The following is a 25917-nucleotide window of genomic DNA, read 5'->3' as shown; positions in this document are numbered from 1 at the left end:
TAATCCAATGCTCACAGAGCTAACCCCTTGCCTGTACCAAGCAATTTTAATATTAACATTTATAAAAATTTAACACTTATAAAGGTTTTTATTCAAAATACAGTTTTTTATTCCGCATAAATAGAATTACTTCTAAAACTGGTGATTAATGCTAATAATTTTCTACAAAATGGCTTTGACTAAATAGTACAATGGAGTTACAGGAATACATTAAATTACGCTGAATATTCCATGTTAAAAGAACTTAATGATTTTTTTTTTTTAAAATGAGTTTTGAAAAATAAGAAAAATCTCTAAAGAGTATTGCCAGCAGCGCGGAGCTTTTAATTAACTGACCCTTTTGGCGAGCAAACGACTGGTCGCCACAGATAAACACAGATGAGAGCAATGCCCAGCGTATTTTTTTTTTTTTAACCCATTTATTCACCCGCTTCAACAGCTAACCACATTTTGGGTGGCCACATTACGTTCTCATATAATAGTGACTTTAAAAAACTTAGGGCATCACCTAATTTGGGTCGTTGGATGTTACATCGCCACAGAACTCCACCTTGTACTTATGTGGTAAAGTAATTTGAAATATGGAATTCTTTATCAATTATTTTTAATCCGCCCTAAATCAATAAATAGATGAATTAAATTTAGCGATATAAAAACATTTAACAAACAAGTTATGAGGTATACATGTTACGAGTTCGTGGTTCGTAACCAGTTAAAAAACCAAATTATAACAGTTTTACACAGAATGACTTACAAAACACCAAATTTTATAGATTTATAACTAAATTTGTAAAAGAAATTATTTTACAAAAGCAGGGTAACCAAAAATTTGTATATCCAATGGAAACTACTGGTTACTAAATAGTAGTAACTTTGAATTTGAGGAGTTAACTATCTAGTCAATTTAAGGAAAGAATAGTGGTGTGTTGTAACACACAGCTATGTCTTCATCAGAATTTCAACATTTTAGTTTCGCTTTAAACACATGGCGTCGCTAGCAACATTGTTTTCGAAATACTAAGTTACCAAATCATTTCTTATTATCCAAATAAGGCGATTGGAAAAGCGATTACGCGATTAGAATTAATTTGATTAAAATTTCTGTTTATGTTCTTATTTTGGAATTCAGTAAATCCAATAAATCTGTACGATTTAAATCGTTTATTTTAAGATAAATATTGGAAATTTGTAAATCCGCACATCGTTGATTTTATCTGTTACAGCAAGCGTGTTTATATTTATTTCTTACCGGATTCGCAATTTCATTCGTCATCAGTTAGGCATATAGCATTTGATAATAACTATGTTTTATTCATACACTAGATTTGCAGACTTAAGTTATTTGATCTAAGAAAAATTCATAGAAAAAGAATAAGCTGGCTAATGAAATCCTAATAATGGACTGAGTAATACATCAACCTCAGATTTGACGAGCCTTAAATTTAAAAAAGTTCCCCTTAATAATTGTAAGAGCAGAACGTCGCTTTAATGGTACATAGGGGAGCCCTAACCCTTCCATCCTGCCAAATTTTATCAAAATCGGGCTAAGATTTACAGAGTTATTAGTAATAATAATTTTGGAGGGGGCCTCACATACATGGGGCTAATTCCTCTTCTATTCGATGAACAGCGTCGAGACCACCAAAAGATACATCTATATAAAATACCGAATCGAATGACACCTCATTCATGGAAATCGGTTTAGGCGCTACGTTGTTTACAAAGAAGGTAACAACAACTAGAACATTTTCTGAAAATGCCGTTTTTGCCCATTTTCATCAACGTATTTTTCGAAATCTATTTAATCTATGGTGTTGCAAAAAAAAATTGCAGTCATAAAGGAGGATTTGCCCTATATTTTAAAGGTAATTTGGGCATTTTATCTTTTATAGAAAAAGAGAAAAAAATTGTTAAAGTTGGGTGTTTTTCAACGTTACGCTTTTTCGTGCAGTTTTTGACGATCAACCCTTATACGTACAACTGTCCTGCCGGACAGATATAATAAATAAATAGAACAATAATTATAAAAAAAAGTCTAATACGAAAGAAAGCTCAAATCTCCTACTACAATACTAGACATTTTAACTTAAAACACTCTTACACGATTCTTATTTCCAAATCGTGTAACACTAATTAGTGAGGCGTATAGTAACTGCACCAGTGGGACCCTAGCCAAACAAGGTGTTTCTAGTTTTGGAAAAGAAATCAATGTCGGAAAACAAGAAGACACGGAATAAAACCTTTCAACATTGCTCGCACTGATTCGGAGCATGTTTATTCCCTCTAACAGCTCATTAAGCGACTGATTAAAAGTAATACATCTTCATCTTTGTCTTCTGTCCATACAAAGATGGGCTGTGATCATTGCAAGAGTGAAACTTTTATCTTGTACTGTGCCAACATCCCTTAAGTACAACGAAAAATAGTTATTACATAATTAATTTCTTTTTATTTATAATTTTCTTTTTTTTAAATATATTATTGACCTTTAAATGATACTATTGTAGTTTTATTGATTAAAGATGGAGGTAAAGAGTTCCGGTATAAAGTGGATTAACTTTTTGCAAGCAATACATCTGAATGTGAGGAATATAGAATTATTAACTGCTCCATCCATGGAAGATGTAATAAGAAGTAAGTTGCTGTTATAACTTCTCCTAACAATCAAAATAAATCGTTCACAGGAATTCTGAGATCTTCGTAATTTTAAATTCAGCTCTGTAGTTAAAGCACACATTATATACCAATAACACAAATCTAAGAGAAGAACGAGAGAGTGTGACATATTTGTAGCAGTGAGGCTGTCTACTGATGCGGATCTACACCCGGAACTCTACTACAACCCGAATAAAAGAAAGTTACGAAGAGAAACAGCGAGGTGAAACTCTATTTTAGACGAGGAGTACCGTGATGCAGGGCACTCTCCCAAATCTGGATTCTAAGTCAACATTTCAAACAGAAAAACCATTTAATTTGTTGCTGATTTGTCTCACACTAACCTGGTTTGAATAATTGTTACAATTAAATGACAATTCAAAACGAAAGTCAATTCTATTTTTCCCTAGAGCTATCTCATCTAGTTGAGGGGCTTTCTTCGTACCCAAAATTGACCATATCAAACACCCTGACCATGTTTGGATGCATCATTAACACTTTCATGCACTTGTGCATAAATGGAGCTTCAAATATTAAAAAAACAAACAAAAAATGCGTTTTGAAACTCTACTCCCAATAAAACATTGCTTATAGCATAACGTTAACACAACCTATTGTATCACTAACAGTCGCTTTGAAACTGTAAAGAAAGATAAAAGTTGTGATACCAAAAAACCCAACAAAAGAATGAATTTAAATAGTGTAATGATAAATACTATTGTAACTAAGAAAGTTTGGATATTTTTGATAGAAGAGGTGAAGGTAGAAGAAGTGGGTCGCCGCTGGCTAGAGGGTGTACGTACATCCGGCCAGAGAGTTGGCTGTCACACGACAACAATACAAACAAGACCAGAGTAGTCCCTGGGTGCCTGCCCTCCAGTTGCAGTGAAAGTAAACTAAACATCTACACCCTCTACAGTATTCAATATAAATAATATCTAACTAACAATGCAACGTTTTTTCCCCTATTATTTCAACTATATCCTCTTACTGGCTCGCTCACAATATCCTAGCACCGCGGCCACACATCAAAGCATTGCAATGATCATACCAATTCATCTTATACAGAATTTGTCCACTTTTATGAAATTAATAACTTTTTCTTAGTCTTAATAATAATCGAGAATAACTATTCCATTTAAGTTTCCACTCACAGACTCCAGATTTCACCCAAACGAACATAACAAGTGGGCAACTGAACGAGGAAGTGGAAAAAACCTACTCTTTAATGTTTAATATAAAATATTTTCTACAATTGTTTCAATAATTCAGAAGGTACACAAAAATTAAACGAAAAAGGCTATTCCCTTGAAATGAATGTAATATTGAAAATCGGAATATTTAATTAAATTGATCTTTATAAGTGTTAAAATTTAGAAAAAAATATGAAGAATTGCAAAGTTATTCACATTTTAATTGCATTATTAAACAATTATTGTTTATTGTACTTACAATTATTTCCATAACTATCCATAGGTAACCTTTCAGTAGATTAGTTGCTTCTATAATTGTTAGTTTTAATTAAGTAAAGCAACCATTAGTTTTCTGTTAATGATTTAATTAACTGACGAATATTAAACAAATACACATCACAAATTAAATACGTCACCACATCTTAATGTTAGACCAGTATGTAGGAAGGTTTCTCTTAGGTTACAAAGAATCCTGGTGCCTAAATTTCACTTAATATTTAAGAGGGAATTATTATTATTATTACTAACTTATAATTTTAAATTAGACCAATCTTATTAAATTAAAATAAATATATCTATTTATCAATAAAATTTATAATATTACTTTTTCTGTTTTTTAATAAATGGAAACTTTTAATTAACCAAACTTAATAATAGTGTACAAAAATGTATTGATCTTCCTTCATTAGATTTAGAATAAAAATGGGGTTATTATTTAAAGAGTATTTAGAAATTTGTGTTTATTTTATAAATTTGAAGTAAGAACGCCAAGTTCAATAAAATTATTGTAAACATTACACAGAAAAAGGCAAAAAAATTAAGAAAATTATGCTGAAAAGTCGTATTATTGGATATTTATAACAACTGTTAGGCTAAGTACGATTCGTAGAACTTCATCAGTAAATACGACTCATTTGGGATCTATAGATAAGCTTAAAAACAGTGAAACTTACGAACAATTTCAAAACTTTGAAACATACGGACAGACCAAAACTTCTCCGGAAAACCAAATACTTCTTAAAAAACTATTATAAAACTTCCTTTGAACATACGGAAGCCATAAAAGTGATAGGCCTTCCAAGCTATGTTAAAAAAAACTAGCTATAAAGAGTAGAAATTGTTTAGTAAAGATTCATTTTCGGATAACGTAGTTTTGGCGAAAAATGTGATTCTGAATGATTACAACAAATATAAGGAATGTAAAAAAAGATCGTAGAGGATTTTCGGAATCTTAAAAAACTGAAAACGTTTTTATAAAGTTGTACTAACTGGGAGTTACACAAGTACAACCTAAAATTGATTATTTACCGAAATCAAGATATCGCGCAAAGTATGAATTTCTTTGAAAAATTGGTTGATATTTTAGAGTATTATTTGGTATAACAATTGAGGGAACATATGAAGGGAACACAGAACAAAATATGATTTAGATGTAGAACATAGTTTTAGAAATACAATACATTGAAGGCATTTACAATGTAGTAGTATATACCAGATAGATATCGAACTGCGTACCCAACTCCTCCGCAAAAACATTGTTCCCCAACAGAAGTGCTATCAAACAAGCCCTGCCTAAAAATAGGCAACTAAAAGTGCCACAATGGCAATTGTTAAATGGACATTTCACCCACAATATTCGTACTAAACCAATAAACACAACTACAATAATCTCTACGCACAATATTAATGACTAAAATTTACACGTAATTTTACTGCCAGTGCTTATTTCCGGCAATAAATAAGATAAGAATTAATAAATTAATTTCAGCAGAGCCACCGAAAGAAACTGCTCAATATTTTCTTGATTACGCTTTCAACTGAGTCTGTGGCACAACTCGAAGAACGAGCTTGTCGCAATACGAACGATGAAAGTGCTTTGGGATGGGGAGATGATTCGAAGTTACGTTTTTATGAATCAGTGTACCAAGAACTGCTAGACTGATAAGTAGCATATTCTGTGAAGGTTGAATAAATGCAATTTACGATTAAAAATAGTATTTAAATCAATTTTACAAATAAGAAAAATATTTAACAAATCTTGAATAATCTGTAAGTTTTTAAGAGTTGAATAAAAAATAGGGCCATTAGAAGATGGATTATTGATATCGTATACGAGGTGTGGCTATTAAATAACGAGACTGACGCTGCTACAGAAGAACTATCCGCCAAATCCTAACGACCGACAGCTGTGCAACGTAAAGTTTTTTCTTTCGATTGTAGCGTCTCACGTGTTTGTAGAGAAATCTGTCTGACCGGAACCTGACGTTTGTGTAAGAGGTGTTAGTTTCGTTTTGCCGAAAACATGATACTACTATACATGTAGTAGAGCAACAAATTGTCGTGAAATTTCACATGAAACTGGTGTAAAACCGCTACTAAAACTTATCTTTTATTAAAAGAAGTTTATGGCGATGAATGTTTATCACGTGCGCGAGTTTTTGAGTGGTTCAAGCGTTTCCAAGATGGTCGAGAAGACGTCGGAGATGATGGCCGCCCGGGTCGCCCTTCAACGTCCAAAACGGGTGAAAATATCGATTATAATTAATCAACATTACTACCATGAGGTGCTTGCTTAACTCCGTGAAAGAGTAAGGAGAAAAACGACCCGATTTGTGGTAGAACAAGTCATGGGTTCTCCATCAAGACACTGCATTGTCTGTCAAGACCGTTTCTAGCCAAGTACAACATCCCAGTTTTAGGCCATCCGCCTTATTCGCCTGTCCTGACCCCATGTGACTTTTATCTGTTCCTCAAAGTCAAATCTGCATTTAAAGTGACACGATTTCAGTCCGGTGAAGGTGTGAAAGAAAAAGCGGCACGCGTCATGCAGGAGCTCACAGAAAAAGACTTCCAGCACGGTTTCGAACAATGGTAAATTCGCATGGAGCGTTGTAGGGATAGGGGAGGGGTGTATATTGAAGGTGATAATAACTAAATATGTATAAATTTAAATAAAATGTTTTATAGCAATAGTCTCGTTATTTAATAGCCACCAAAAAAATTATCGATACAATATTCAAACCATTTTTTAAATAAGGAGAATACCAAATTTATTCTTATTTAGTAAACAAGATTATCAAAATGAAAATTGCAAAGTGTGAGAAAACTTCTCTACAAGATTGGCTTCAGTTGGAAGATGAATATAACGAGATTCGTTCAGACTTACATCTCAAACTAATATATTCTGCCTGAAGACATTTATTATCATAAAGTATGGTCGTGATATAAATAAAATATAGAGTAAGCGATATTCTGTAAAAGTGATTCAATCAATCGTGTAGAATGGAAAATGTAAGATTTCTTTGTTGCTCAATCTTTTACTGCATGCTGCTAGGTGTGATTTTTTTTAAAAAAAATAAATTTAGGCGAGCCAATATTTGTGGTGATTAGCAACCGGAGACGTCTTCAGCGTATTCTCATCGCAAGCATCATCGCCGTGTGGTCAGCTGTGACTCTTGGTACCCGCAAAAAGAAATAATAGTTTCAAATTTATGAAATAATGGTAATTTTTAATTTAAGTTGCCTATATTATGTTAGTGCTTACAGGGTGTAGCATTTCTTTAAAGGTTCTCTAAAAAAAAGGGGCCAAGGTGGGTCAAAACGTTATATGAAACAAAAGATAATCTGGAGAGAGCCGTTTACTTTTGCAGAGGAAGCCAGCCATTAAGTTTTCTTTTCAATGGGACGTTAACGCTTAGCGACAAACATCGGAGTGAAGGCATGATGAACGTTTAAGAGTGTCACTGATGCCTAGATAGATTTTAAAATTAAAATGAAAGTCGTATACCTAAAATGTAGGTATTAGGAGAGAAAGAGCTAGGATATGCAACAGAAAAGTTAACAAGCTCATCCTAAATATTGCGGTAAGCTATTAATAGTTGATGGGTCCAAATTTCGATTCGGAAAGAATTAACATCTGCCTTGACTACGCTTTAATAAGTGAAGGTAAAGCTTAAGAAACAGTAATCACTACAACAAAACTTAACAGTACTGTAAGTAATGTTAAAGAAATGCCAAAGCATAAAAAGAAGCAAAACAGCTATAAAGTTAAAGCTAAAAAAAAAATATGCAGCTAATGTTGCACTAACAGTACTTTGCGAGTGTGGAGAAGTGCAGTCGGTCACATTCCCAGTTGAAGTGAATGCACTCCAGTGAACGCACTCGGATACTGTTATTTCCAATAGCACGCCTTAGCTTCTTGGTACAGTTATCGGGATACATACCAATTACATTTACTGACATAACGACGTACATGTTTTAAGAGTTATTTAAGAAAACAACACGCTTTAAGGTAACCAATGGAATACAGTTACTCTTCAACTACGTATTCTGATGTACCTGAAGTGGGAGGTTAGTAAACAAGATACCCGGGTGGAAGAACCTCTTGTGGTTAAGTACTAATGTCCACCGTGTTCAGGCTATGTGCTAAAATCTGTAACTGGGTTAGACTGAGTGGGTGGAGATGATTTGGGCGAGTTTAGTGCTGGAGTTTATACTAGTGGGTTCGCTTAACCCACCTACACATTTATCTCTTCGGCTGTGGTACTACTTTTGAAATGTCAATGAACCCAGTATTGATTTGTGTGGGAGATAACTATAAATCCCTAAAATGGAATTAATGTCAGTTACATATCATTATTTCTTGTTTGAAGGCTATTAAATATATATATATATATATATATATATATATATATATATATATACACACATCCAGCGTAAAATAAAAAAATGTGTGAAAAACAATAGGGGTCTGGTTTGGTGTAGTGGCTATAAGTTCAGACTGGTAAGTGAGAGATCATCGGTTCGAATCCAACGTCTAGCTACTTTTTATTTAATTGGTCAAATGTTAATAGTAGAGTATGTGCTTTCGCCTTTGTAGGTTCTGCCAGGAAGAAGTAAAGTCTATCACACCTAGTTCACAGTTAGCCCTGCCTAGAACAATAGACATTACCTAACTTTTACAGATACTCTACAATTCTAACTGACAAACTTTCTTGTTTGGTAGTATTAAAAAGTATTTTGAACGAAATATTAATATTAAGAAATCGTTTTGTGCACCTGTCTATGTTCTACATTACTCAAAATACTTACATTTCATTTTTCTTAAAATTACACAATTTGTAAAAGCATATATCACATTAAAACGACATTTTTTTCATACCAGCTTTACACGTTCAGCATTTATGGAAAAGGATAGAGCTGTACTAGGGCTGAAATAGCTAACTTGTTCTTGCATAATTTCCACTCAATTACCCGAAGTCTCCGCTAACTAGATTAGAAAATAAAATAAAACGCCACACAAGGAGATAAGCATATCTCAGCTACAACCCCAAAACAAACCAACCAATTACAAATAAAAATGTAAGTGTTGAAAAGAAAACAAATTACCGTTACTTTATTGTGTATTAATAAAATTACAAGGTTAGTGAGATAAAGAGATAATAAATAGCAAATTGCGTACAGATTATATCACATTAATAACTACTGTAGTATAAATAATTGGATTAATATTTATATCTGTGTAAAGTATTTTACGATCCACGGTTATTTTGAATAGGTAGCACTTACTTGAAAAGAATACGCCCTTATATTTATAGAACAGCTGATACATATTAGCGATTAAGTTCGTAAGTTTTACATGAGACAGAATATCCGTATTTTCAATTAAATAAAAACATAATTTCTGAAACTTTTCCGAAGTGATAAAAGTCAATTAAGGAGAACGATCATCCCAATTAACAGATAGATTCTAAGCAATTAAAAGATATTAATTATCAAAAGATAAAATAATAAACTCACATCAAGTTAAGTATATAGTTAGGTAATTACCTGGAACAGATAAAATAAACCAAATGTTTTAAAACAAACCAGAAATGGTAGATTAAAATTGAAATTTGTTTTATTAAATTGGTTAATTTGCTTTGGAGACAGAGAGAGTGGGGAAAAGAATTAGATCTGAAGCGTAACTGTTCTCATGGTACTGTAACATGGAATGGAGACACGAAAATGTTTAAACTGTTCAATCAAACTTCAACAGAGAATTCAAACATAACCACAAATTCATCAAGAAATGTTTCAAAAATAAAAAAAGTGAATAATAATTTAAAAAAACAATAAAAAAGGTACTACCAATTGAGACATTTTAAATGCTAAATTACAATCTGTTGTATATTAGAAAATGGGAAGACTTTAGCTCAGTTAGTAGGGCAATGGACTAGTAAGCCAAAGATCATGAGTTCAAATCCCCAGATGTGGAGATTTTTTTCTTACTAAGTTGTAGAAGTACAGCCAAATATCCGGTGTTGTACTGTAGCACGAAAACAATATCCAGGATCAACTATGCATTGAATAAGATTCCAGTTGCCAATAACATTAAATGTAGACAGCCCATAAAATCAAACGGGGAAATTTTGGTTTCATAATATGCGCTTAACTTTCGAAATTAATAAAAAATCCTAACAGACGACTCCACAATTCTGTGACACAGAATAAATATTACAAGAATAAACACTAGTCAAGGAGATGGTTCATTCAAATTCATTATTACATTCTCAGTTGTTCTTGAATATTATAATTAGAAAGACAACTAATTTCCTGTACATTTTATCTCTGACGTATATGCAAACAAATCGTCCACGTTCAATATTTATAACAGTATTTGAAGGTGATGAATCGCGGGGACTAAGTACAGTAAGGTTGTATAACAAACGATAAGTAATTAATTCCTGAACCAAAATAAAAATAAGAACTCACCCTATTTCCAAATCAACTAAATGAAATTAGATAACTAACAATTTAAAAATGGAAAATAAATTTCAAAAAAAATACTGATTAAATTCCAAAAAATTTAGAAAACACTTGCTTCCCAATACAATATCTATAATGATATACAATCAAGATATAACCTTGAAATAATGGCATTGGCCTGTGTGCTATAAAAATACCTTCATACCTATGTAATAGGTATGCTTTAGTTTTATTTGTTATGAATAAATTTAAATTTAATAGAAACTGAACTATATTTAAATAGAATTCATTTTAAGTGATAAATTAGTGCTGAACTGGTTTTAGACTGTGAAGTCAGTTTTAAAAACTTTTCTTACTGTATAATTATGTGGTTATTACTTTATCAGGAGTAGAATATAAAGTTGTCTGTTTTTAATACTTAACGAACGGAAGTGATTAGAAATATTACTTTAACTAGTGAATTTCAGCTAATTCATGACTTCTGGTTCGAATCTTTATTAATTAAAAAAGAATATTTTTTTGGGCGATCGAATCAAAGATTAGTATACTGATTCCCCATGTAAAACCGAGTTTTGGAGAGCTTAGTGTAAACAAAATTATTTAAAATGTACCCAATCTACTTGGCTGGACAGTTTCCTGTAGTGTGAACTCGGCTTAAAAGGACCATTTCCGCTGCAGTGTAAGCCTAAAAACGTCCTTAGACACCTACTATTACAAGAATTGGAGCAAGAGAGAAAAAGATGGGCACACCTAGAGTTAGTTGATAATACCAGAATATATCATTTTATGTCGCACACTAAATATGGCGATAGAATAGCCAAATAACAATAACGGACAAATACAGAAACATCTGTTTGGGTAACAATAAAAAGTTATTTTAGTTATGTTTGTAGCAGATTATTGGTGTTGTCAAGGTTCTAGACCAGCACAACCTTAATGGTACTCTGCAGACATTGAGGCTATGCACCTTACACTATTCTCCCACAGATCCAATTGTTTATTTATTTGCTGGGTATTTTTATATTTTATTATAATTAAAACTGTCCGGTAGGACAGTTGTATAAGGGTTGATCGTCAAAAGGTGCACGAAAAAGCGTAACGTTGAAAAACGCCCAACTTTGACAATTTTTTTCTTTTTTTGTATAAGAGATAAAATTCCCAAATTTTCCTTAAAATACAGTACAGTCCTAAGTATCGTATTACGTCAATTGGAAGAATCGTTACACCGTTCAGTTGAATTGGTGGACAAAAATCTGCGAGTCCACCAGTTCAACTGAACGGTGTAACGATTCCTCCAGCTGACGTAGTACGATACTTAGGACTGTACATTGGATTGAACCCACATACTCGATTCAAACGACAAGACCGTGAACAGACGCTACAAGCTACTTACTAGACTACTTGGCCGCAGATCTAAACTAGACTTGAATCACAAACTGACAATTTACAAGACACTGTTAAGACCCATATGGACATACGGAGCAGAAGTGTGGGGCTCAGCCAAACCCTCTAACTCCAAACGCCTGCAGACACTACAGTCTAAAATCCTACGGAAAATCCTTAATGCTCCATACTACATCTCTAACCTTACCATACACACTGACCTTCACCTCCCTTTTGTCACCGATCTAATAAAGTCTCGCTACCGCAAATTTCACAGCCTCCTAGCTCTCCATCCTAATCCTCTTGTCCAACAACTCTCCTCTCCTCACCTTCCAGACAATCCTCCTCGTCGTTTGAAGCGGAAGTGGCCTAGAGATAGTTTCACCAGTGGGTGATTGCTCTAACTATGACATTACAAGTGAACTGAACCAGTAAGATCAAATTTACTTGATGGAAGAATTGTTGCAGTTGTAAATATACAAATAAAGTGAAATATATATATATATTGCAAATCCTCCTTTATAACTGTAATTTTTTTGTGACAACCCAGATCTGATAGATTTCGAGAAATAGGTAGCTGAAAATGGGCAAAACCGCCATTTTCAGAAAAATGTTCTTGTTCTTCTTGTTACCTTTTTTTGTAAACAACGTAGCGCTAAAACGCGCGAACCAATTTTCATGAATTTTTATTTTAGTTAGGATATAATTTCAATTCTCTAAAGAGAGTAAACTACTAATAAGAAAAAATTGCACTGAGCTGATTTTTTTGGCACAAGTGTGTGAATATTTTTGCGTATGGGGTAGCATAATAAAATTTTGAAACTACCCAGAAAGATCAACATAGATGTTTCGAACGGTACAGTGTCTGGTGATAACCTCTTGGTTTGACAATATCTGTCAACTAGAAGCCTCATCACAGCATAATCATCAACATAGAAGCACCATCACAGCCAGGAGAAGAAGGATTCGGCGGGTGTCAGATATCCACCTGACACACCCACACAAGTACCCAGGTCATTCTATGGGTTTGAAGGAGGCGAGATACTTGTAGTTAAAGCGATGGCTAGCAAAATAGTCCATGCACGTGCACCTTGTCACACGGCCGTTCTACTCGTATATTAACCTTAGTTCGCACACTATTTTGTGTTGAACTCTAGAGATACGGTGGTGCCTACAGACGGACGTTAAAATATAAGGCATTTACTGCTCATGGGATTAAAAAATAATTCCACCTCTGTAATCACCAATAAATATTACTTCATTTATCATTATTATTATAAAGAAACCTGCTTACTAGCTTAAAATCAGAAAAGGAAACGAAACATTTTAAAGTTATGACACCAGCTGACCATTTGAAAGCAAGTTCAAAACCCACGCTAGACTAAGAAACGTCAGTGGTTTAATGTCAACTAGTCTTTAGATCCGGTTAGAATTTTTATCCACACATGTATCGGTTAGTAAACCTCTACAAAAGAACGTGAAAACCAAAAAAAATAGAGAAAAAAACCTTAATCTAAATTTAATTTTAGAAATAAAAAGATTTTACAAAAATTTATTGACGGAATCGTTCTAATAACTAAACGATTCCGGTAAAAATATGCGCTTCCTTTACGTGGAAACAGCAATAAATTAACATAAATGGAGAAACCAAAACGATATTTAAAAAACAAAAAGGAGCTTCATCGCTTGATAAATGGAGACGTAAACACATATGACGTAAATTTAGTTTCTATTAAAACAGCAAAGAATGGAATTCTTCGAAACTATCTAATTAGTTTTAATAAAGGAAACAGAAAATAAAATGGACCCAGGATATTGTGTGTCCGATATATCGTACCTAGAAAAGGGCTAAGGTGATTCGTAGATATTATATAGGAATAATCCTGGGGATTGCATAAAAGGTATTTGCAGCATTCCTCAATAACAAAGGCGTATGAGAGAATAAGGAAAAACCGAAGAACTCCATATGTTTCAGGAACCAGATCTGGTTTTCATTCTTTAAGAAGAACCAGATAAGGTGGGTGGAACACTTCATTAGAATGCCCTGATCAGAGAATCCTAAAAACCACTCTCAGAGTGGCAAACCAAAAAAGGGAGGCGTAGAAGAGGGCGACCAAGAAAGAGTTGGATAAATGGGATTGAGGGCATCGTAAAGGAAATGGGAATCACAAATTGGGGAAGGAAAGCCAGCAATAGGTCGGAATGGCTAAAAATTTGTGCAGTTAGCGATAGTAGCGCCACAGGGTAGGTAGGTAAAGGAAATAGAATAATTTTGAAAATGATACTAAAAGGAAATCGCAGGTAACATTTAAATCTATTAAAAAATTCAGCAAATTTAATAATCTGTTACTTCCGGTAGAATATATTTTTTTTAAACTTGGCAGGGGGTGGATGTTGGTCTGTGGTCAAGAAGCATGGATCCGAGGCTGACTGCAGAATTAATCCGTCAAGGCCGTGGGGCTATAAGGATAATTGTAGGCTTATTAACTGGCCACTGCAGGCTCAGAAAACACATGCATCGCATGGGCCTGGCAGATGATAGCCTTTGTAGGTTCTGCCAGGAAGAAGAGGAAACGGCACTGCAACGTGTTGTGTCAGTGTGAGGGGCTCGTTTGGCTAAGGATGTTACTTTTCGGGGAGGAAAAACCAAGGCCCTGTGAGCTTTACCGAAGAGTCACTCTTCAGAATTAAGAGTCTGATTAAAAGGATAGATCGGGGAGCCACAATAGATCCAAAGGGGTCGCAGTGGCGTAGGCCTTGAGGCCGCCCTAATTTAATCTATTCTAAGAAGCATGGATATGTAAATGAGAGATTGCCAGTTCGAATCTTCGCTTATAGCTACTTTTTATGTCTACGAATTGGTAGTTGGACGTTTAAGTTCCGCCTGAAAAAATGGGCGATTACTTCACTTCTACAAAATTAGTTAAATGGAAAAGGTATTTTTTCAGCTTCTTGGCTGAAACAGTATTTTCCCAGTAAGATGGATCAAATCAAAGTTTTTCATCCTCAAGAGTAAGCAATCAGTATATGATGTTAAAAGGAAATAGTGGGAGACAATTCGAGAAAATACCATGATAAATTCATTCAGCGAAGTTGAATTTCCGAATGACTAAGATCAAGTCACCCTGGAAAGATGAATTGGAAGAATTAAGTTTCACTTAGGTGCGAATTTCCGTATACAAAACTGGCCATTTTCTAAAAGAACCTTCTAAAAATGCATTTCTCAAGAAATGAAGTTATATGAACTATCTAATACTCTGTTAGAAACGTGAGTACAACCTGATATTCTCATCATTGTACTCAGGAGTGTATCCGCACCTTAGTTTCCGGATGGAGAACTTTCATTTTCATTTCTACTTTCTCCTCTCGCTTAAGCAGAGCCACCATATTGAATACGTGATTGATTTCCAAAGTTGTACTTTGTCCGGATATTTTTTTGTTCCGGAGGTATGATTTTTTGTTTTTTAACCAAAAATATTCTTTATGAAATCCTCTAGTTACTAAAAAGATTTTTTTTTTTTTGAGTTTGTGACAAAAAAATATCTCGAAAACGAAAAAAAAAACCACTGGTAGCTGAATCATTATATTTTTGATTGGGTCACTCACCATTTTGAAAACACAGTGTTTTTATCAATTTTGTAACCAATCAATTACCTAAACTGTTATCATTTTGTTGCTTCGTTGTTATATTTTGCCATAGACCGGATACAAATGATCGAATTGTGTAAAAGCGGATTTTTTTTGGGGGGGGAGGGGTATTTAAGGCGCGTCAAAATCTGAGGTCATTAGCGCCCGAAGCTTTTTTTCAGCGCTGTGCCGGCCTCTAATCAGTATTCTCTCGCTAATGGCAATAGTGTCAATCAGTGAGCTGAAAGAAGCCCCAAGGAAGAGAAAATCTGAAAACAAGCATCTGGATTTGAACCCCAGAATCTCTGCGTTGAACTCCAGTACGCCTTCCACTTAGCCTTATCACTTCCCTATTTATCATATACAATGATTGGAAAATGGTGCCTGAGTAAGCTGCATTATTTTGCTTTCAAAATCAAGTTCAGTTTTTGGTTATGCAGGATTCCACCATAGATGAACTCCCTAGATCAGGGGTCGGCAACCTATTTTAAGTAGAGAGCCATTTCTCCTTAAATAATTTTAATAAATCTTACCAAGAGCCGCAAGGATGTTAGTGTAAAAAACTGTAGATCATTTGTAGTCGCAAATTATTATTTTATGATATTCAATAACATTTAATTGTTTTATATATTTATTTTCACATATCGCAAAGTAAATAAACAAATAAATAATAACGTAACGAATGAAACGGCGGCAGTCTTACAATATAAATCAAGTACTTTATTTTGATATTGTATAATTCCATTCAATTTCGAACCTATCACATTTAAAATTATTTTTGAAAAAATACCTTTAATAAGTTGAATTTTCATTGGTTTCAATAAAATTAAAATATACAATATATTTTGGGCAGGCTGAAGAGTCGCACAATTTGGATAAAAGAGCCGCATGCAGGTTGCCGACCCCTGCCCTAGATGTTTGATTAAAGAAATAGCTTTTCTTTTGAGTCTTAAATGGAGAAGAATCGTGCTGCATCTTTGAAAGAAAATTCGCAGTCTACCATGGATAAAGCATAAAGCTAATGGTCCAACAAAGTGAGAACCATACGTTTTGATACATGTAAATACTAACTATCGATCCTCCATTTGACGAACCATTGCTTCAGGGTGGCCGCAAGAGGTTGATAAGACTCTACAGGATCGGTATATGGAATGAGGGATGGATTAAGTCGCCGGCAGAAATGATGGTTGTAGTCTTGAGTATGTATGTATGGAGGGGCATGCTGTCCTATGTAAGGTAGGTTCGACTAATGAAAGACTAGAGTATATCTATCCAAAAAGTAGAAGGATATTTTTTAGCTGAGCACAAAAAAAAAAAAAAACTCAAAAGCAAAACTCGATAAAAACAAGGATCAATAAAAAAGTGCGCGTGGCCATTCTCAGAAATACAGTACACCCTGCTGAATACTGATGTGTTATTGAATTTGTCAGACTAACTGGAGAAATTAAAACATACGACTGGAAAACCCCAATACGTAAAAAAAATAAGGCGACAAATATTCTCTTAATATAGCTCGATAAACAATAAAACAACAAGTAGATCACGAAATATTTATTCCAGGTGACGGTTAAAAGGATTGTTCTGTCAGGGCGCTAAGTTCGCTTCAATTAAGTCTTAGACTAAAAACTTTCTTCACTCACACCTAAACCTGTTCTCTAAAACTGCTGATATCTCAAATTTGCAAGAAATTCCTCACCCAAAGTAAGTGAAATTAGGTTTTTCTTAACTATATTACATTAAAACCACATGGTTACAACATCAACCTTAAATTGTTCCATAAAAGAAAGATAACCTATTAACAACCAATATTATGACTACTTAATTAAACAAAATAAATATTGTTTTCCATTAACGTAGCCATTATGCAAATTGCAAAAGCATTCTCGTTTGCTGTAATGATAATACTAATAGAGATATAACTTATCTGGTATGTGTCATCTAATTTCAGCTTTCAGCCTTTTGAAGTTACTTATTCAACCAAATCTTGATCTATTTCATTCAGAAATGAATATTCAAGATCTTCTAATAACACAATACCAGCGTAATTCATTGTATAATACTAACTGCAAATTATATGATCAATCTTTTAATTTTTAAAAAGATAACCTTAATGAGTATATAATTAGGAAACATGTATTAAAATTCAATTTAGAAAATTTGACACTTCCAAACATTTATTGACAAATTTCTGGTAATGACACAGCAGAAAACAATTAGGGCGCTAGACACTATAACTTGCAAGCAAGGAAGAGATCTAGCTATAGACCTGAATCTGTCCTAACAATATCGAAATGGTATTGGGACGGGCAGGTAGTTGAAGGCTGTGGGAATTGGAGTGGCTTTGGATAGAGGTAAGAGGCCAAGAGTTTCATAGAGGGAATAAATCCCGACACTATAAGGTGCTGAATGGATGTGGGAAACAAAGAAGCCTTAAAAGTTCCTGGGCATGCTGATAGCTGGTCACCTGAATACCACAACAAAAAGACAATTGGCACTATCAGTAGATTTCTGAGAAGTGCAAGAGATCGTTTATCATTATTTGGCACGGATTTTTGTCTTCCTGATACCAGCCAGGTATCAGTGATATTTCTTAGATTGACACTGATACCAACAGAAAGATCACTGAACTTCTGAAGTTCTTTGGACGAGGGGACGTAGGGAGTAAGAGCTTTTGAAGCTTGAAGTCCCCAGCCTTTTTTGCAAACCTAGCAATAATAACAATAATAACATCTCCCTAGACCAAAAGCTCCAAGATTCATGGATTGCAGAGTGGGCCATCACTAGCATCCCCTAGATGGTACCAAACGATTGCCTGACAACAGATTCGCAGGTAGTAAGCATTCCTGCTTACCAAAACCAAAAATGAAGAAAGAAATTTGACCTCAAAAGTGTCGCAATGGTAAAAATAATATCAAAGATCAATTATTATTATACCTTTAAAATAATAACTTAGTGCGATATAGTTTGTTTTTTTTTTGTACTAATAAATATAATTTTGGGAGAAAGACAGATGATTGATGGTGGCGGTGAAGCACGTGCTGTCGGTCTGCTGAAGAAAGAGTAGTAACCAGCATGGTGCTAGACGAGACGGTTGGTACAAGATCAAGCTGAACATCACACATTAGGCGATTAAGAAAGAGGGGAAAAAAGTAATGTTTTTCAGAAAAGGTTCTTGTCACGTGCTGTGACAAGTTTTAGAACTATTCTAACTAAACCCATTTCAAGATTGGCTAGTGTGGGAATGAGTTTTTATATTCTTGTGTTATGAAAGTGAACCCAAGGGAACATGTGTGTGCTCCCTAGCCAGTTCGAGCAAAGTCTTACGACCAAAAACACGCGCTGCTCCCTACTAAAACAACTTATCTCATCTTAAGTTTATAATTATTTTTTGTTTCGTTTTCTTCTCCTTCTGTCTTTACCCCAATCTTTAAAACAAATTACTGAACAAAAAAGGAAAAAAAGTTGGATTAGCATTTTCCACTTTTTCGAAAGGTTAAAATACTAAAATGAAGGTCCATCTAAAGAGAAATCTTGGAAATTATACAAAGTGAGGGCGAACGTAACCCAGTTGACATAACATTTAGGGTGCGTTCCACTTGGCGACCACAACGACCACGACCACGACCGCGATTTTGGCCGTTCCACTTGCTTGTGGGCGTTGCGATCGAAAACCCAAGTGGAACGGACTGTGGGCGTTTTAACCGTTCATGTAAACATTACATATGGCGGCTTCGAAAATAAGTTAGAAGCTTGAAGAGGTTATTTATTAATTTAAACCCCATTTATAAGCAGTTATAATAAACTTTATTAATTATTGGTAAAGTTGACTTATATTAAAAGAATATATATAATTCAATTTTTTATATTACATTTTGGAGTATTTATAAAATTTACGTTTAAATAAAATTAAAGTGTCTTTTGTGGCAACAGTTGGATATTTATTAATAATGCTTTAGAAAGTTCTTCATCTAGTTCCGATGAAGAGTGGAATGCAATTTTACAAAATCGCAATGATAAAAAGCGAAAACTTAGGCCACGTATTATTAGCTATCAGAGTAATTGATCTTTATTCAAATGAAGAATTTAAAAGTTATTTCAGGTAAATGATTTTGTGTTATTCAGTGATTTAGTATGTAAAGGGATAAGTAATTATTTATTTATTTATTTTTTGTAGACTTTCGAGAAACACATTCTATTATTTACATGAAATAATACTTTCATTTACATGAGATAATTTTTTCGGTCGCCATATTTTGTTTTAAAAATTGCGCCAACTCTGAACGCCCACTTCGACCCAGCTCTATAGATGGGGCGTTGTGGTCGTTGTGTGGGCGAAAATAATGACGTCATTAGTGACGTTTTCGCCACGACCACAACGACCGCGGTCGCCAAGTGGAACGCCTGAAAGTATGTTTTGGTCGTTGTGGAACGCACCCTTAGAGAATTATTATCGAGTCATGGTTTCAATAGATTTCACCTATCTGATGATTCCGAGAAGCTTATGGTTGAACTTTATTGTGATGGAAAGCGTCGATATGTAGCAGATCAGTACTGAGAACTGCATCCAGAGAAATAGTTATAGCCCTCATAAAGGATAGAATTAAATAATTAAAGAAAAATTACACTTAATGAAAAAGGAGAATAATTTGTTTCACGAGTGGCCTAGAATAAGCAAAATAAAAATTTTATTCTCAATTATAGAATAATCCAAAAAGAAAGGATTCATTGAGAATGGAATACATTAGATATTCATTAATAATTAAAGGAAGTGCTAACTGCAACCTGTCAGGTTCCAACATAATTATAAACAAATTAAATAAATTAGAATTTTTCTTCGAAACAATTCAATGACAAGACCTGGAAACGAAAATTGCAAATCTACCAAACGAAAATATGTAACTATATTGTACTTTATTACAAATTAACCTCTGTATGATTTTATTTTATAGTAAGATGTTTAAATAAAGCATTGCCAAAATACCTCTCTATACCCAGTTAATAAATAGTTTAAGTTTAACAAAAAAAAAAAAAATCGAGAGTCTTAAAATAGAAAGAAATACGAATGAAAAATAAAGGTGTTCACTTGATGCAACGCATTGCACAAGACTACAGGCAAAGGGCGTGCTATCTGGCTACTTAAATTATCTATTACTGCAATTCAATACTTATTACATCAACAGTCTTTTGTTGATTAACTTACGAGAACAAATAGAAACCTGTTTTAAACAATTATCAATTAAATTGCGTAAAAATTAAGATGTAACTTTATCTGTTAAGTTGAAAGCTTACTTCCACAGTAAAATCTAATTCACAAGAGATAGGAGCTAACAAAGTAAAAAAAAAAGAAAAAAGAAGATGGATTCCCACACTTTCACTGTTGTAGAAACTGAAGTATCAAGCCAATACCAAACCATCTCTTTCAACATAGTACAACTTTCAATCGTACATCATTTCTCTGTATGACTGTGTTTTAATACAAAAGAATTGGTTGAGTATATCTGCCATCAGTAAAAGAACTTCTAATTGAACTTCTATTTTGACTCTGCCCAATTAAAATGGTTTAATTATTGAAAAAAGAAAAACAAAAGTGGAAATTAAAGTTCCAGTTTGTTAAAAGTTTGAATTTTCACTATAGTTATAGTTGTATATTTTTAAAAAAGTGGGAGGTTTATAATCTAGTGGGGGCACCATCCCGGATCTATGTCCGGTATGACCTCCATGTATCAATAATGATAATTTAAAAGGAATATTTGTAAAAACTACAAACATTTTTATTTCTACCGTAAAACTAATCTAAATAATCGTATAATGCTGGGGAGAAAAGCTATCAAACAAGGTAGTTTCAAAATTTTAGTTAATATTAATTCTTCATACTTGTACTAAATATCTAGGTATTTTTTTAAACAATTATATTCAAGAATACAGGATTAAGCAAATAACTACTAAAAACTATTGATTTTTGGGCTTTGGTTTTAAAGAAAAATCTTCAAAGGTTAAATATCCTCTTCAATTTTTTTTATAATTTTATAACTAGTAAAAGTATTTGAAACACTTAAAAAATTTTATATACGAATAACACACAAGTATAAACAAAAGTAATCAATTTATGAACATAATCGTGACATTCACGGAAGTGCAAAGTAACATTCTTCGGATTTCTTACATTCTCATTGAAACCGATCTTAAGAGAGAGATTTTTTACCTAGTTTATTAAAATTAGTTTAATAATCAACAAGATAGGAAAATAGATTTTATAGCAACATATTGGTAATAGTTTTAAAGAAAATGAAAATTACATTAAATTAACAGAAGTAACTTAAAAAAGGTTGAATTTAAACAAAATTTATATAATATGCCGTTAAAAACTCACGGATTTAATTGAATAATTCGACATTTAGCGTGTAAAAATAGAAAAATATTAACTTTTCATAACGATTTTTCATAAAATGTTTTTCATTTATAATACTGTTAAAGAAAAATATTACAAAATTTAATATCCTGCCCTTAGGCTATCTATGAAACAGCTTTCAAAATTATTTCTTATCAAACGATATTCGACAATATGATAAGAGTTGTCCAGATCCAGAGAGCTCTTACCTTTTATTTGATATAGTTTTGATATGATATCAAAATTATGGTATTCGTTAAATGTCATCTAATAAATACACAAAAGTGAAATAGTAAATAAATTTAAACTTTTACCTGCACTTTGTGAAATGCAGTAAGATCAACTTGTTGCTCTTCCGGCTCTACTTTGTAAAATACATAAGAAGCTGATGCTGGTTCATCATCAGATATTGTCTCACTCAACCGTACGTTAAATAAATTTCTAATTGTGTCAAAATGATTAACAACTAAATGTACGCTGTTTTTTTTTACACGTAATATAGAATGTTGTTTCAGTTCTTCCATTTCTTTTGGAGATAGACTCCATCCCTGAGATCTACATTGTGTTTACACTTTCTACACCTCTAAATCACCATGCCCACCTGAACTGTCTGCAGCCATCTTGTGTAGGCACGTTCCAATACTTCCGATACAACAAAAGTATCGATACTTTCCTTACAATAGCTGCTATCGAATACTCGATAGTTTTGCCCTGATACAGTGAGTATCGATACATTTGAATCGGTAATAGCTGTTTGGTATCTTCCCCCTAGCTTTATGTTTTCTACCCAGAGGGAATAACATCGGGCAATGAAAAAGGTAGCCTTGCTGTCTCTGTTAATAGTACTACAGACAGATGACTATTATCCGTAAGACGTTTTTCAAAAATAAGTAGACAATTTTTTGAATCAAGACGTGTTATTTTGTTGTGATAATGTTGCAAGAAAATGTTGTGTGACCAAATTAATGTACTATTTTCAGATCTCAAGTTTACTCAATTTTTCAATTATTTAGTGATTTACGAAGGAATATTTAGGAACTAATAAAAGAAGAAGCAGGTTACAGTGGCCAATTGTATTCTGGTGAGCAGGTAATCTTAGGTTATAATCACACTGACGTGAAGCAGTTATTTAAATTTATCAATCCAAGGGATCTCCAGAAATGGCATTATTGCCGACAGATTTCGTCCTGTCAAGGCAACTCTGGTCATTTATGAGGATACCTCTCAGACTAGGTAAGTTTTTTCCCAGTAAAATTTTGTTTGTTAGTGTTACAAAGTTATGACTAATAATGAGACGATAGAGGTATGAAACCCATGATGTTTTATTAATAATATTTACTAATTAAAAGTAATTGTAAGATTGAATTAATAATACTAAATAAAATTGATTGTATTATCACTTCATTAATTGGAAATTTACCTCTTGTCTCCGATTTGGTGTAATAATGTTGATCCCAAAAAAGTTTAATTCTAAGTTGCGTTTACGAGTTTGATTAGCCTCATGTCGGCTATGAAAGACCAAAAATAGCTTTGCACTTGACTATCGTTGATTCCTGTTTTAGAGTATCATCTAAGTGTATCATTAAATGCGGAACAGAATAACTATACTTCTATATTATAGACTTTTCCGTTTTAGTATGGAATAAAGTGTTAATGGTCATTGGTATTTTCCAGATGGTGGAACCGATGTAGATGGTGAAACGCAGTTAGAAAGAAGTTGCTACTGGTCGCGTGAAACTTCATCTGAAGGTACTTAATCTGAATATGTTACTTCACGTGTAACACTTTTCAAGAATTGAATGGCCTGCCCAGATAGTTGTTGAGAACTATTAGGTTTAGCATGAAGAGTAGCGTCTTCTTCACATCTCATCCACTACAGATCTTCTGATTGCAGTAGGTATTTACACTTAGGAAGGAAGTGTTCAACGAGGGAAGTGGAAGCATATTGTAGCTTTTTCTAGTAATATTAAATCATTTTTTAACTAAATTAAATCTTTTTCCAAATAAATTTAGTGCAGAATGGTTAAACATACTTGAACTGCTTGAAAAAGGTTTAGTTTTTCAGAAAAATGCTACGATTGGTGTAAATTAAATTTATATTATCTTCAGAGGTTCTAATGAAATATTTTTTTCCTTTATCCAGCCAGTTCTTTCATCTGTGAGCCCTTCTTTACTTGCTGCAACGTGTCCATTTATAAGTTGAGACGATTCGCATATATTCTGTCTCGGCCAATATATAAAAAGTACAATCAAATTGTATTTGACAATGATAAAGGTCTCTAGTATTTTCAACCAAATAAAACTATTAAAAGCTAAATATTTTTTAATTTTTTATATAAATAATTGAAAGTGATAAAAGAGAAATTAAACTTTTAGACGAATTAATCCAATTCCTAATGATGTGTAATAAGAAAATTCTTAACTTGATGTGATTCATGGAATATTTAATTTTAATTGATGAAAGGATTATTATGTTTTTTAAAAATTATTAAATGGTACATTGAATGCTAAAGATGTATTGTACGTACATAAATTTAACTTTATTGAAAAAATTTTATTAAATGTAATATCATTAATTTTTATGATTTTTTTTTTAATGATTATTATGTAATTTAAAACTAAATAAATTTTTTTTGAGTAAATGAATGCAAAATGGTTTATTTTGATTGGAACCGTCTTCATTTTTCAGTAAAGCTCAGATTTTAAAAACCCAACAAGAACACGGATAAAATGATTAGGGACGCAATTGACCTCAGGAATAGATGCACCGTAAAAAATAAAAACAAAAAACTACCAAAGATTCAAATTCTTAACAAAAAGTCTATCTAGTGTAGACTATAAAGGTTGAACAGTTAAATTTAACAATAACATAGGACTGAATTAAGTTCAAATAAGAAACCCTCAATGTTTCAGAATGCTGTGTAATCATTTTAAAGGTTTGATCCCTCTAAAGTTAAATTTATTTAATTAAAATTGAAAACGTAACATATGCTTATTATTTAAAAAAATATCTTAAAGGTCTCTAGTGTCTTTAAAAAATATCAATAGGAATTGATAAAACACTGGGTATTAGGTTGTTGCTAAGCAATTTTAATAATTTAATTGTAATTTTAAGATTTAAGCTGTAAAATAACTTACATTGTGCTGAAATCATCAACATTTTGATAATTAATAATCATTGATAGGGTAGGGAAGTCAAGTTTCTTAACGAAAAGTTATTCTATTTTATAAAAAGCAATTTTTAAAAACAAATTACATTGTAGATATTTTTATTTAACAGAAAAGTTATAGTAGAGCACTCTCATGCTATCTAGCGACGGAAGATTAAACTAAATTTTTCTAATACTTATTAGTAGAAATTAGTTTTTAAAAATGCCGCTAGGTAGCATTCACATGCTATTTACTGGTGAAAGTTCACCAGTTCTTTTTCTTTTTTAAATTATTTTTTTACAGTATAAGATTTTAATTTTATTAGAATAAAGCGGCAATAACCCACATTGTACTGAAATTATCGCGTTAAAGTTGTCTTTTTTTTTTAATGCTAGGATAGTTACTGTTGAAATTTTTGTTCACTAAGCGAGGTGGATTGTGCTACTTTCTTATCAAAAAGATTTTTATTGTGCTGTAGGTTTAAAAAATAGATTCCTTTATATTGCCAAAGAATTAAATAAAAAAAAAGTTCCAGTTGCAATACAAATGAAATAGAAATAGTTCTATTTCTGGACATTAAATTTCCAAAAATAATATAAATAAATTCTATTGAAGTCAATTCGAAAATACATTTAACAGTAACTAGATTAATTTTGTTTACACGCTAAACTGCCGTGTTTTTAAAGATGCTGAATACACGAGTACATGTTGAAAATGATAAATCAAGTTTGAAAATTAGCCTGTTATCTTACCTCTAGAGTTAATAATGATAAC

General features: G+C 32.8%; 1 protein-coding gene across 5 annotated transcripts in view; it reads right to left on the bottom strand.

The window, feature by feature from the left end:
- LOC141457207 (endoribonuclease ZC3H12A-like) overlaps nucleotides 1-22631 on the bottom strand; it is a 52918-nt gene extending 30287 nt beyond the window's left edge. For 4 of the 5 annotated variants that reach the window (XM_074133855.1, XM_074133856.1, XM_074133859.1 and 1 more), the window contains exon 1: nucleotides 22308-22631. In XM_074133855.1, the coding sequence (XP_073989956.1) occupies nucleotides 22308-22517 (210 nt within the window). In that variant the 5' untranslated portion in view covers nucleotides 22518-22631. The remainder of the gene's footprint in view (nucleotides 1-22307) is intronic. The other variant, XM_074133861.1, reaches the window with a different exon arrangement.
- Between the last annotated feature and the right edge of the window lie 3286 nt (nucleotides 22632-25917).

The sequence above is a fragment of the Rhodnius prolixus genome, unplaced genomic scaffold (assembly GCF_049639745.1).
Source record: "Rhodnius prolixus isolate KJV_2025 unplaced genomic scaffold, Rpr scaffold_10, whole genome shotgun sequence".
Classification (NCBI taxonomy): Eukaryota; Metazoa; Arthropoda; class Insecta; order Hemiptera; family Reduviidae; genus Rhodnius; species Rhodnius prolixus.
This window is presented reverse-complemented; position numbering and strand designations above follow the sequence as displayed.